Here is a 12,514-nt window from a genome sequence, read left to right as displayed (position 1 = left end):
TTGCTCAATGACTCCGTCAAGTCTCTTGCCGTGGTTCTGGTTGTTCTACAGCTGACAGATTTGACTGAGGTGGCTCACCTCTGTTTTCAAGAGGAGGTGGTGGCGGAGGCAAAAATCCAGGTCGTTGCGGTGGATAGTGAGGATAAGATCTCATTGGAAATGGATTTCTTACTGTGAGAGAATTAGAGTAGTCCAGTCAGTATCAATTGAACAGCAAACACATACCCGCTCCTCCTACCCCACATACCTTACTGCTCAGCAATGGCCTACCTAAATAGAAGTCAGAAAGCAGACCTAGGTTAGGTGTTGTGCTCCAAAGAGACAGAGATGCTAGGAAGGGGGAGGACAAAACGCTCGCTCTTCTCAGTAGTTACCTGCAACAGGCTCGCAGCAGCAGCCAGTCAGTGTCTGTTAATGGGCAGCTTCTGCAGCCACCATCACCTTTGGTCTGCTGTAGCAGCCCTTGGCTGTCGTACCTTACGGATACTTTGGAAGATAACTGTTTAGTTCTTCACAGGTTAATCAGAGAACAGCAGGAGGCAGAAAGAAGCCCTTCAGTCCGATACTTACATCTTGCTCCACTAATGCAAGCTCCAAGGAAAAACAATTAACAAGTACGTCCCAAATGCATGCCTTTGTATGGACACTAGCTAAAGGATGAAACTTTAAGATTTATGTGTGATGCAACCTCGTAGGAGGAAGAGGATTAAGGTAAGCATCTACTTGCTTTCCTACCCAAAAAAGAACCCTTTAAATGCCGAACAGCGTGTCTATGTGTATTTTCCAGCCAAAGCTAGCATTTGTAAAAACATTACCAATATGAGCAACTGTGAGGAAGAAAGTGTACAACACAGCCTTCATCAGAAAAGATGCTCACGCTTAGCTGAATTGAGAAGAAGTACATGCAAATAAAGACGTAATTGTTCACGCAGTGTGGTAACTCACTACCTGCACAAAGCACTCATGTTCATCGACTCGAAGTAAATGCTGGCAAAAGCTACGTACTTGGCAGTGGAGGGCGCGGAAGCCCAAAGTCTCGTACTGGGAAAGATTCACGTGGTCCATACATGCCGGCAGGAGGAGGGGGAGGAAAAGGGGGTCCTCGTCTCATGAAAGGTGCTCTAGGATCCACAGGCATCAGTGGAGGTCTGACTGGAGGGAAAGGTGGAGGACCAAACCCTGAACTGACAGCTTCACTTTCAGATGCCAACGACCGATCAGGTAGCGAGTTCTGCAACACAATGAAAACAAGGAAGTTGGCTTAGGGAAAGGGATAAGGAGAGGGAACATCTCCAATCCTATCAGGCCCACTTTGATGTAGACTGTCACACTAGCTAACAGCTAGTTCCAACTCTGCCTTGGCTACGGCATAATCTTGAGCAAGGCTATCTATGTTCACTGACCATCAGCTTGACCATAGTTTCATCTTTGGGTTATAATTAATTTTCAGCAGGGATTATATTAGTCACACATCAAAATTAATTCACAAGGCAGTAAGTGCTGTGATACAAGTACACACGCAACTTTATAATTTGCACTGCACAGTGCAATATGGGACTAATGTACCAGAAACAAAGTTTCCTAAATATGTGGCAGAAAATTAAAGCACATTTAAATCAAGTTTCTGTTTAGCTACTTACGCTAAGATTAGAATGATCTTTCATCCCATTTCCACTTGGTTCTGTTCGTGGGCTATTTTCTGAAGATGTTTGTCCATCTGTATGCAAAAGTTAAACAAGTTATTCAGTGCTGGCCTCCTTCTCCCCACCACCGATTTCAGTGTCTTTTCTGAAATCAGGATACACAGGCAAGAAAAAAAAAGTATCACTGTACCAAGCAACTGTTCTGCAGGCAGCCTGAAAGACAAACGAGGAAAAACAAAGCTATGCCTGAGTATTTTCTCCAACTTCTGTACAGGGTGCACATGACTTACTTATGAGGTTGCAGCTTTTACCAAAGTTTCTTCTATCAAAATCAGGCTTTTTTTTCCATTTTAGTATTTTTTTTTAGAAGTTAAAAGTGCATTTTCCTAGCGACACATCTTAACATTACTGCAGCGGTTCCATTTTTCCCCTCCCTCCTGCTAATACATTATTTCTTTGGTAAGTCCCACTCTGGGAACAACTCCACTACGATATGCTCTTGGCGTACAGCTTGGCAGCAATCCTATTCAAGTTCGACAAAAAACGATTCCTTCCGTAGTTGCTAAATATCAAGAAGACTTTCAGAACTACATCAGTTCTGGACGAGCGTTCAGAAATAAGAATAATCATTCTCTTATTTGCTGTACTCACTTTATAAATTAAGAGATAAATAGGATCTTCAGCATTTTTACGTTTGTAGTTCCCTGAGAACAAGTATTTTCAGTAACAGCTGAGGAAAAATATTCAAGGGAATTCTCAGAGGAGAATGTGACTGGATATAAATATATGAAATACATACACTAAATGTACTCTTAAAAAAACCCCAAACAAACAAAAAACCCCCAACACACACAAAAAACAACCAAAAAAACCAAAACAACAAACCTGAGATTTGAAAAATACTGCTTTCTTCCACTTCTGCCCAAATGAAGATAATACTACTAAAAAGCACAAGACCAAAACAATACTTCTAACAAGTGACAGATTGTTCATCTACGTGTTGTATTTGTTCTCCTCTGAAGCAAACAAAGCTATTTTCTCAATGAGCAGATAGGTCTTTTCAAAAAATCTAAATCACACGACCTTTCAAGCAGGCCCTGCCTTTGTTGAAGATATTGTTACTTAACAATCTGAAGCATTTTAACTGCTTATGTCACACAGAGAATATTCATGCCTTGATACTTACATTGCATAACACTTCCATTTTAAATCCTTGTAAAGTTGCTCACAAACTCTGTCAAGCTTTAACCCTTCTTTCTGACAAGAAGTTTCCTGCTCCAGGTATCTGCCTCAAGTTTAACGTTTTTGTAGTTAGCCACCTCAGCTTAGGAAAATCTCTATTATTTTGTTCAGTTTAAATAACATTTTGATCATCTTGCTAAGAAAGTGTAGCTCATTCACTCTTTAGAGTTGGAGCCTGGATTTCAGTACTGTGAGACATGTTGCTGTTCTGAAGTCAGATGGTATGTGCTGGATAGAGTGTTTTTTTTTAAATTTGTTGGGGTTTTTTTGCTATTTTTACAAATACCCAAGTCTAGTGAAATTATATGCCTCTAAAAAGCAACATTCACATATGCTTAATAACCTGCTAAATGCTGGCAGCAAGGTTATCCAAAACCCTGTTTCCATTAAGTAGGTTTTGAACTGCCCAAGAACTCAATACAGCTTTTTTTTTTTTTATTGTTGCTTGCCAGCAGCTGAAGAAAAGGGTAAAAATGCATACAAGAAATGAGTGCAAAGACGGTGCACTTCTGTCCTTCAGTCAGCACCCAGGTGCTAGAAGACAGACCTCAGTGGAATACAAAGTAATAGAAAGCAGAAGTGAAACGCAGAGAGGCTTGGGAAAGGGGGTAGGAAGGCGAGCGGCTGTACAGGAACAGAACTGTCTTCCAGTAGAGAACAGTTCCTTGTAAAACCTGAACCTTCAACCTGAAACAGAATTCAGCGTTCCCAGTTCTCACATTATGACACCAAGTAACAAAGGTTCTCTCTCCTATTGCCAGAAACTGGGCAACAAAGAGGGTAACTTACTACTAATCATGTGAGTAACTGAATACCAGGTGGCAAAGTTTCTGTTGTGAGTTTAATGGCTTCAACCTAGCTGATGACTCAGACACATGTGACTTACTAGGCATTAAATAAGGATGAAAACTGTTTAATAAGTGTTAAGGCTTTAAGCTCGTAAACTGTTTCAGTGATAAGGTTCAAGTCACCAAAACTTTGCCTCTGAGTTTCTGGCTGTTGCTAAGCATCACAAACTAGAATTTACATAATTTGCCAATTTAAAACAAATGGTACTTGGGTCAGTGAAATATGTGACGAAGTTGGGGGCAACTGCACTGCGAACTACAAAAAGGTGCAAGTATGGTAAACTGTTTGAAGGAGGAGGCCTCAGGACCTTCTAGTTCAGTATGCAAAGCCAGTGGGTATTTGAAAATTTTGCTGTTATTCTTTCAGTCTTACTGACTCCAACTCCTTCTAACCTTACCAAATGTGGCATGGAAACGCAAGTAAAAGTTTAACATTTTAAAGCTGTGGTGAGCCTCCTGGGAGGGGCCAAAACAGACTCAAGGCCAAGCCTGAATGGTTAACACACAGAACAGTGAAGGTGGACAAAGAAAATACCTCATGACTACCATTCACTGAGTCCCATCCACCTGACAGAAGAGGCTGCTACTGTTGATAACAGGCAAAGGCTGCATCAAGGCTAGCAGGTGTTAAAATGTTTTTACACAGTGGAACATTGGGTCTGTGGTAGCTATGAAGTTGTCCTCTTACCGTGGCTTACTACATATAGTCAACCTATACCAAGATTCTCCATTTGATAGTATCATGAAAGCAATTCCCACCTGTCTTATCAAAAGACTGCACATTGTAAGTTCGTAGTTCTGCTGGTCCAGACAGTCTTCCAGTATTTGGAGGATTAGGGAAAAATCTTTCTTGTCTTCGAGGAGGAAGAACTGGATCAGTGTAAGACTCAACTAACATTGAAGAAATCACAAAACATGTCAGTGAAGATTTATTCCCCCCATTCCATTCCATACAATTTTAGACCAGCAAAATTCTCTGGGTATCTTATGCTCTTGTACATATCCAAAGTGACTATTAACCAGGGTGAGCGAACAACCTTAAAAAACCCTAAACATAGGAATCCCACCAAGTAGGTACTACAGCTTATGTTTCTAAGAAGCTGCAAAAAAAGTTCATTGATTTTTGGTTTAACATACAGTAGGATTTTTAAAGTTACGACTACCTAAGTTATAAACAGTGGGGCCTTGAAACAAAGGTTCAGCATAGCAATGAAGGTCAAAGGCAAAACAAGTTACTATACATTTTAAGCCACGCTTAGGTAAGAGTGCTGTTTCCCATTACGTTTCATAGCGCTGTAATGTGTTTCCACCAACTTCCTTGCATCAGATCTTGCAATCATGCAGCTACAAGACAAACTGTATCAGTGAGATCCAACTGCAAAGATGGGGTAAGAACGCAGCTCAGGCCAAGGAAACAAGACTACCCCTCTACAGTACCCTGTCAATAGATCAGATCTGACAAACAAGAAACTGCATCCTGAGTGGACTTTGAGTTTTATAATCAGGCTTTCACACAGATGTGTAGCAACTACAATATTGCTTGCTGCATCTAATAATTGAGGTACTTTAATCTGTATACTTTACCTAATTTTTAATTTTTTTTAACCTGTAGCATTTTTGCTTCTTTATTACAGGTATACAGGAAGGTTGTCCTTCCCCCTGCATTGTTTACTTTAGAAATATCCGTAGTATCCTCTTTGATTCATCTCGGTCTTCCCTGACTGATCATGTGCAATACACGTTTAGTTGAAGAAGTGAGAGTGAAGACGGATTTTGTTGTTGTTAATTATCAAAGGGGCAGTATCAACGTGAAAGTATGTACCGAACAGGATGACTGTGCCATGGTACTCCTGTACTATTAATATAAATTTTTTTTTTTTTAAAGACATAGTATTTTGCAACATTAGCTTTTATTTATTCATTTATTTAAGGCTAATGTACCATCAAAACTTCTCACTTTCTAAGATCTCTTATCCAGCCCAGACAGGTCTTTTGATGCACTAAACGAACCCCCAATAAAATGATGAAACTGAACACTTGATTGTACACTGCTAGTACCAATATACATTTAAAAGACAGCATAGAAGTGCAAGTGAACCGCACCGTTCAAGAAGGGGAAAAAACCTACTATTAAAAAAAACTTTCCTTGCACATGCACTTCCAAGAAAACATTTCATATTTTTAAGCAAGAAATACTTAAATATATACACTACAAGTCAGTAATTCCATTTTTCCATAGATACAGTAGCTAAGCAGATTTTTATACCTGGTGGAGGCAGAATTATCCTGCGTTCTCTGTCCCAAGGAGGAGACAGGGACCCAGTATCTGATGGCGGTCTGTGGGCATCTGTTAATCTATCAGAACTCAGCTCTCCTCTTTCGTTACCAGCTTCATACATGGCAGTCGGTCCTCTGGATCCTAATTGAAGAAATCAGATAGCTATTTACCCAGGTATTTTAAATCCTCTATTATGGCTTTCTTCATTAAGTCTGAAAATAGTAAAATAAATCACAGAATGCCAACACTGTCAAGATACAAGAGGCGCATGGCTCCACAGGACTCTCCAGCTGTTGGCTGATGATCAGTTATGTTTACTAGAACTGTTTAAAAGGTTTGTTTGGAATGAAAAAGTCTTAGTTCAACAAGAGTGCAATCTAGAGTACCTGCAATTAAAAAAAAATTTTTTTTCAGAGTTTCAGTTCATTCGAATCAGAGAAACTAGTGCCCTCAAGATAAATCTTCTCAGTGCTAAAAAACCTGCTGCTAATCAAACTAAAAGTTAGCACACTGAAAGTTAATACCCTCATCATAAGAAAACATCCACATTATATTCTACACTCTTCTGGTTCTTCTAATTCTTTATTCAAGAAAAAAAAAATAAGAGAAGCCCAGGTCAACACATAACCAAGTGCAAGAGAAACTGTAACAATGAGTGATTTTAGGTTGCAAGCTTCCTTTAAAATAGATTTGGTCCGAAAAATGACAGAAATACTGAATTCTGGTATCATTTTCTAATACTCTATCCTAAAATTCAACCTAGAATTTGAAACCATTTAGTGTCTTGTGCAAAGTGAGATGAGTGCTGTAATTGCTCTGTACCTGACATTATTTAAACACATCATTTGTTTAATCTGCCCAAGTTACATTAGTGCTCCATTGTGAAATGGGTAGTAGTTATGCCTTTGCATAGTCTCTTTCTTTGTTAATACTGCATCCTGAAATCCAGTTTTTACTCTTCCTCACCAGCAACAGCTGAGCTACAATTTAAAGATACACTGGACAGCTCAGTTTCATTACTTACTGTCTCTATACAAATAGTCAAGCATGATTTTGCTTGTGTGTGGTTGAACATTCAATCTCAAGCTTTTTTCTGACTTAGAAAATGAATCAACTTTCATATGTACCTGGAACCTGGATATGCTTTTTACAAAGAATTAAAGTAAATAAATAGTCCATGCTGGTCTTTTAAAAATCAATGTTGATTAGTGAAGTACTTGTAGAAGAGACATTTAGACATATTTCCCATGAAATAAGTACAGGTTTCAATGGGTGTAACAGTAGTAGTAAATTAAATAGTAGCTTCTTTATTACCTGTAACAGATGCTGAACGCCACTCTAGCATTTATCTACACTATTTCCATTAACATAAAAAATATGAAGGAACAGTGTTTTTCTTCCCTTACAACCCATGACGCCACGGCTTGCTTTCACCTACTCCTCAATCTCTGCATTTTACTCCTTACACACAGCCTTCCTGTCCCTTTTATCACTAGGGAAGAAACTGTCTCTCATATAATGACTGCCTCAAATTTAGAACAAAGGAAGGAAAACAATTTACCAAATTAGTAACTTTCTAGTATCATGACACCCAATAAAACTATCTCATGTTTTTGACAACACAGGTACCCTCTCCTTCTCTCACCAACTGTAGACCAATGAGATGGAAGCGGCAGTATTTTTTCTTCAGAAAACTAACTGACTTTTGTTTACTTTAAAATCGTAAGTTTATTTCAGCAGAACCCCATTTGTCCAAGAAATAAATCAAGACTGATTAAGTTCGGCTTTTCGCTTTTCTCAATCTGTGCTTCTAAAGTGAATCCACTGACCAACCCACTAGTACCAACTAAATTTTCCATTGTACTGTTACAAATTAGACAGCTTTAGAAGCAAGCTGAAAAACAGGAAGAGTTTGTCCAATTAACTGTTTATATTGAATTGGTTGTTTTAATACTTTTTGTCATCAGCAAGAGCAAAAGGTGTTGACAGGTTTATAGTAGAGGGGAGAGAAATCCAGAATAGATACATTTTCAAGTTTAAGAATTGTACCTCTTCCTCCTCCTCCACCTGGAAGCATAGGTGAAAGCCTTAAAGGACCCTCCAATAAAGTTGGAGGGGAAAGAAAAGCTCTTGTTTCAGATGAAGGCCGGCCCATTGGTGAGGGTCCATATGGGGAATGCTCTGGAACAGTTAAAACAAAATACTCAAGTTCACAATATTTAGTTTAGCAAACTGTATAAAGTAATTAACTTTTCAGGTGAAGTTTAAAGCTAAATTGTATAAGTGTAATGAAAACTGTGCTTTAATTACCATGTGTATCATATACCCAGTCTACTCTCACCGATACTACAAACGCTCCTAGTTTCAACAAAATACTTGACATGATGTAGAGTCGCTTATGACCCAATTATTTTTTTAGATGACTGTTATTTGTACATACACATGGCCAAGACAGTTTTCAAACAATTACGTATGTGTGCTCTTGGGAAACAAAACCAGAGCCTAATTGTTTTCATTTATATTTTACAATTCAATACTGTACCTCTGCCAAATGGTCTAACTGGAACATCAAGAGCATAAGGATCTTTTTCTAAAAGGTCAAGTTTAAATTCTGTTTCAGTTAATCTGCAAATAAACAAGAAAGTAGTAAGTAACCAAGTGCAAAAGTTTTACTGGACTGCACTGTTTACTGCTAGGCTTTCTACTTAAAGGGTTAATGAAGCAAGGTATTTTATTCCCCAAATAAAAAGAAAAAAGACAAAGGATGTTACAGAACTCTGAACTTCAAGAATTCCTGAAAGTATTTCTCTATGCTGCTGTATTTAAACTGTAATTCAGAAGTTGAACGGGCATGTTAGATGTTACAATTTCTAGCATGACATTAATGTCATGAGTACTCTAAATTGCATTCCAAGTATTAGCTAACTTCAAACCTAAAGGTTCCTCACAACCACCACCACCTGATCTGTTAGCTCAGTATTAACTTCTGAGATAAGCTGTAAATTCACTAGGTAACCATGACTTCTGGTTGATAGATACTTATTTAAAACAAACAAACCCCCCAAAACTTTGAGTTCTAATACTACATTCTGCTTCTTTCCTGAAATATTTCAATACTTTACTTAGTAAGAATTTAGGAACTTTCTCGCACGTTATCATTACAGGGAATGCTCAAATTACTCCCTTCCTTTCAGAACTCCAGCGGAACACTGTGTTCTCTCTGCCCTGTTTGGGCCACAATGGATTAACATAGGTCTAGAAAACACAAATTGCATAAATCCAAAACATACTCACATGCCAAATTGCATTTGTTTAGAATTAGATCAGGACTGCACTTACTTTTGTCTGTTATGTGCATTTTCTTTTTTTATATCATTGAGGTGTCTTTCAGCTGCCCGTGCTGTCAGCTTTGGGGAGGGACAAAAATCAGATGCTTAGATATTGCTATGTATTAATTAAATGCTTCATAAATGTGACAGGTCCTAGATCCAAGATATTTTTTTTTCTATCTGAAGTGTGTGGACTGTATTTTCACAAGATATAACTCGTGTATAAAGCATATGAAACAGAGCCTCACATACATCACCAAACGAAATCAGCAGCTCTACTACCCAAATTTTTGAGGAATGATATGGCTTTCCTGCAGGTTCTTAAAACTGCAGAAATGAAATTCTTTGGCTATAGCTGCTTTGAAGCATCTACAGAATATGTACAATATTTAAAGTCTCAAATTTCATATAAGAAAGTTTTATTTTAAAATCATGTAGTTAAAAAACTATAAAATTATGACCACGAAGCACCACAGCTTTTAACAGGACTCTCTCTTATACAGACCGTTGCGTGAAACTGAAGAATGTATTAATCAGGAGATATTTTAAAGTTTCCTGTTTGGAAAAAAAGGTAAAAATGGACTTTGTAGCAACATTCTTTGGAAGCTGTCAGTGGAACATACTGTTCTCACAGGACATAGCGTCTTCTATTAGTCAATAAAAGGACTGAAGTACATCCAGAAAAAATATTAAAATGGCATTGAAACAAGGCCAAAAGCTTTTATTATTAGCAAAATGTCACACACTTGTTAAATGGTAACATGTTATTCCAGAAGATTTATTGCTATAGCAAATAATATTGTAATATCATTCTACTGTACTCATAGGGATCCGCCTTAATTATTCCAACTATTTTGTAAGATAAAAGTATTTTTAACATGCTTTTGTGTATTTCTGCAAGAAACACGCAAGTTTAAGGGTGACAGGTTAGAGTTAATTTTGACTATGTGTTTTTAATAAGAAACCGAAAAGTGATACAGAAAGCTATTCAAATCACTGAAAAGGAAGATGGACAAAGTTCAGAAAATTCAGTATTTGGAACTTACCCAATTATCATGAGCTTTTTTCTCATGCGAAGTAATCTGTGAAAGAGAGATTCATTAGACCATTATTCATCTAAAAAAGAATACTTAAGATTGAGTATATGCTCTTATTCGTAAGTTTAATGTGTGTGGATAATTTATAATAAGACATCTAAACTTGCAATTTAACTTTTTAATAAAGTTATCTGGTGATCTCTGCTATGAAATTGTGCCAGTCAAAACCAGATGGCATTAAGAAGGGGGGCAGCAAAAAACCACCCAACAAAACCAAGCCACATACAGTATCACAACCTAGCTGAAAGTGGTATTTCAGTTGCAGTAACACCCCTCCTACTTGGCATAGATGGTAAGTAACACAGAGCACATACCTGATTCTGGTAAGAACGAATGGTTCTTTCTAGCTCTTCTTCAAGATCTTTTGCTCGCTGTCTGTAACAAAATTAGGATTTATGACTTTGTAATAAAATGTTGAGGAAAGTAATTCTAAATACAGTAAACACAATGGTAAACACAAGGTATAATTGAAATTTTTATCCAAGACAGTATTGTCACTTAGGCCCATGGGATACATAAAAATTATTGTAGCAGTGGAAATTCTAGGCCCTAGATCAGTGCAAACAACATGGTAAACAAAAGAACAGAACCAAAAACCCCAACATCTCCCCAACTTTTCAGTGGTCTGCGGTATGTTTCCAATATAAAGGATATCGCTCCACCTATGCCCTACCAGCCAGCCTCACCCAGCTCAGCAAATGTACCAACGTGGCTGGAGCATCATGCTGTCACAGGCTACCACAGTCAGTCCTGAGGGATAGTCACCTGCACTGAAGTTATTTCAAGACCACAGGAAGCATGATGCCACCTTTGCTGCCAGCTGCCCTGTGCACAGCCTCTAGGTTCTACACTCTCTCAGCAGGTGGGCCAAAGACACCAATTGTTTAGTTATATTCCACTTGCATTATTAATAGTCTCTTTAAAATTAAGATGTCTACAAAGTTCACGTTCTGAGTAAATCAAGAACGGTGAATTCTGTCTTCCTGTATGAATACTGAAGAACATCTACAAGGACTTTACATTCTAGAGAAAGAATTAATCTAATTAACTCTTCAGGAAGCATTGTTGATCAGTATCGTTCAATTAGAGTCAATACTCCCATAAACATTGAATAAGACGGGGAATATACATTACAGATTGAAGAATTATGCCACAGTTTGAGAAACCACAGAAACAAACCAGAGGTATGCAGCTGGTGTAACACCAAACAGCAAAGCAGTTAAAAAACAAACTACAGAAAATATTCCCACATCACAGTATTTTAGTAAAGAATTTCTAAACAACAGTACTATATGACAAGCTTAGAGATACAGAAATAGAATACTGTAACTATACAACATAAGTATGTTAGGATCTATAGGAAAACTGAACACTGCATTTATTTCACAGCATTCTCTTCTTATTTTTATCTCTGTTCAGTAAAGGGAACTAGAATAGAGACCCACTTCTACCATTCCATTAAAGCTAACATGTCAATACAATTAGCATTCTAATGGAAGAAAAGTTGCCTGTGATCTTCCTTACCCCATTTTTTTAACAAAGCAAAAACTCCCTTAGCATGTATTATTACACACAAACTAGCATGTAACATACACACACAAAAACTAGGAGAAAATACATTCACTTATGCTGGCGTTTTTATTAATTCTCTGTTGCCTTTTGTTCACTTTGGAACAAGTGATTACAGCAACTAAAATCTGTAATTACCTGTAGCTGTTTAGTTCTTCAGCAGCATGATTAATTTTTTCATCTACTTTAGAAAGCTTTTCTTCCTTCTGTAGGCGTTCTCTCTCTTCTACTGTCAGCTTCCTTTAAGAAAATTCAAAAACTATGGTTAATTCTGTTTCAAGTCAACAATTTTGTAGTTGGTCTGTCAAGAAAAACTTCTCCAATTTTTTAGGCCTGATGAATACATGATATTTATTCAGATCAACAGTTTTATAGGCAACATATGAAGTGGCATAAATAGCACTAGTTTGTATTCACACTAGTTTATTCAGTTCATTAACTGTTCTATATGAAACATTTAGATTACTACTATTCCTAAAAGGAATTTGCAAGACAATCCATATCCTCA

The 12,514-nt window shown here is 37.6% G+C and overlaps 1 protein-coding gene across 2 annotated transcripts in view; it reads right to left on the bottom strand.

The window, feature by feature from the left end:
* Positions 1 to 12,514, bottom strand: part of CTAGE5 (CTAGE family, member 5) — a 26,306-nt gene that overhangs the window by 400 nt on the left and 13,392 nt on the right. Inside the window, exons 13-23 of one of the 2 annotated variants that reach the window (XM_009319381.1) lie at positions 12,145 to 12,246; positions 10,752 to 10,812; positions 10,387 to 10,422; positions 9,351 to 9,418; positions 8,554 to 8,636; positions 8,061 to 8,192; positions 6,000 to 6,152; positions 4,493 to 4,624; positions 1,641 to 1,717; positions 1,006 to 1,231; positions 1 to 171 (exon numbers count right to left, since the gene is read on the bottom strand). The exon at positions 1 to 171 is cut by the window's left edge and continues 400 nt beyond it. In XM_009319381.1, the coding sequence (XP_009317656.1) occupies positions 17 to 171; positions 1,006 to 1,231; positions 1,641 to 1,717; positions 4,493 to 4,624; positions 6,000 to 6,152; positions 8,061 to 8,192; positions 8,554 to 8,636; positions 9,351 to 9,418; positions 10,387 to 10,422; positions 10,752 to 10,812; positions 12,145 to 12,246 (1,225 nt within the window). In that variant the 3' untranslated portion in view covers positions 1 to 16. The remainder of the gene's footprint in view (positions 172 to 1,005; positions 1,232 to 1,640; positions 1,718 to 4,492; positions 4,625 to 5,999; positions 6,153 to 8,060; positions 8,193 to 8,553; positions 8,637 to 9,350; positions 9,419 to 10,386; positions 10,423 to 10,751; positions 10,813 to 12,144; positions 12,247 to 12,514) is intronic. The other variant, XM_009319380.1, reaches the window with a different exon arrangement.

The sequence above is a fragment of the Pygoscelis adeliae genome, unplaced genomic scaffold, assembly GCF_000699105.1.
Source record: "Pygoscelis adeliae isolate BGI_AS28 unplaced genomic scaffold, ASM69910v1 Scaffold71, whole genome shotgun sequence".
Taxonomy (NCBI): Eukaryota; Metazoa; Chordata; class Aves; order Sphenisciformes; family Spheniscidae; genus Pygoscelis; species Pygoscelis adeliae.
Note: the sequence above shows the minus strand (reverse complement) of the source record. Positions and strands in the feature narration are given on the sequence as shown.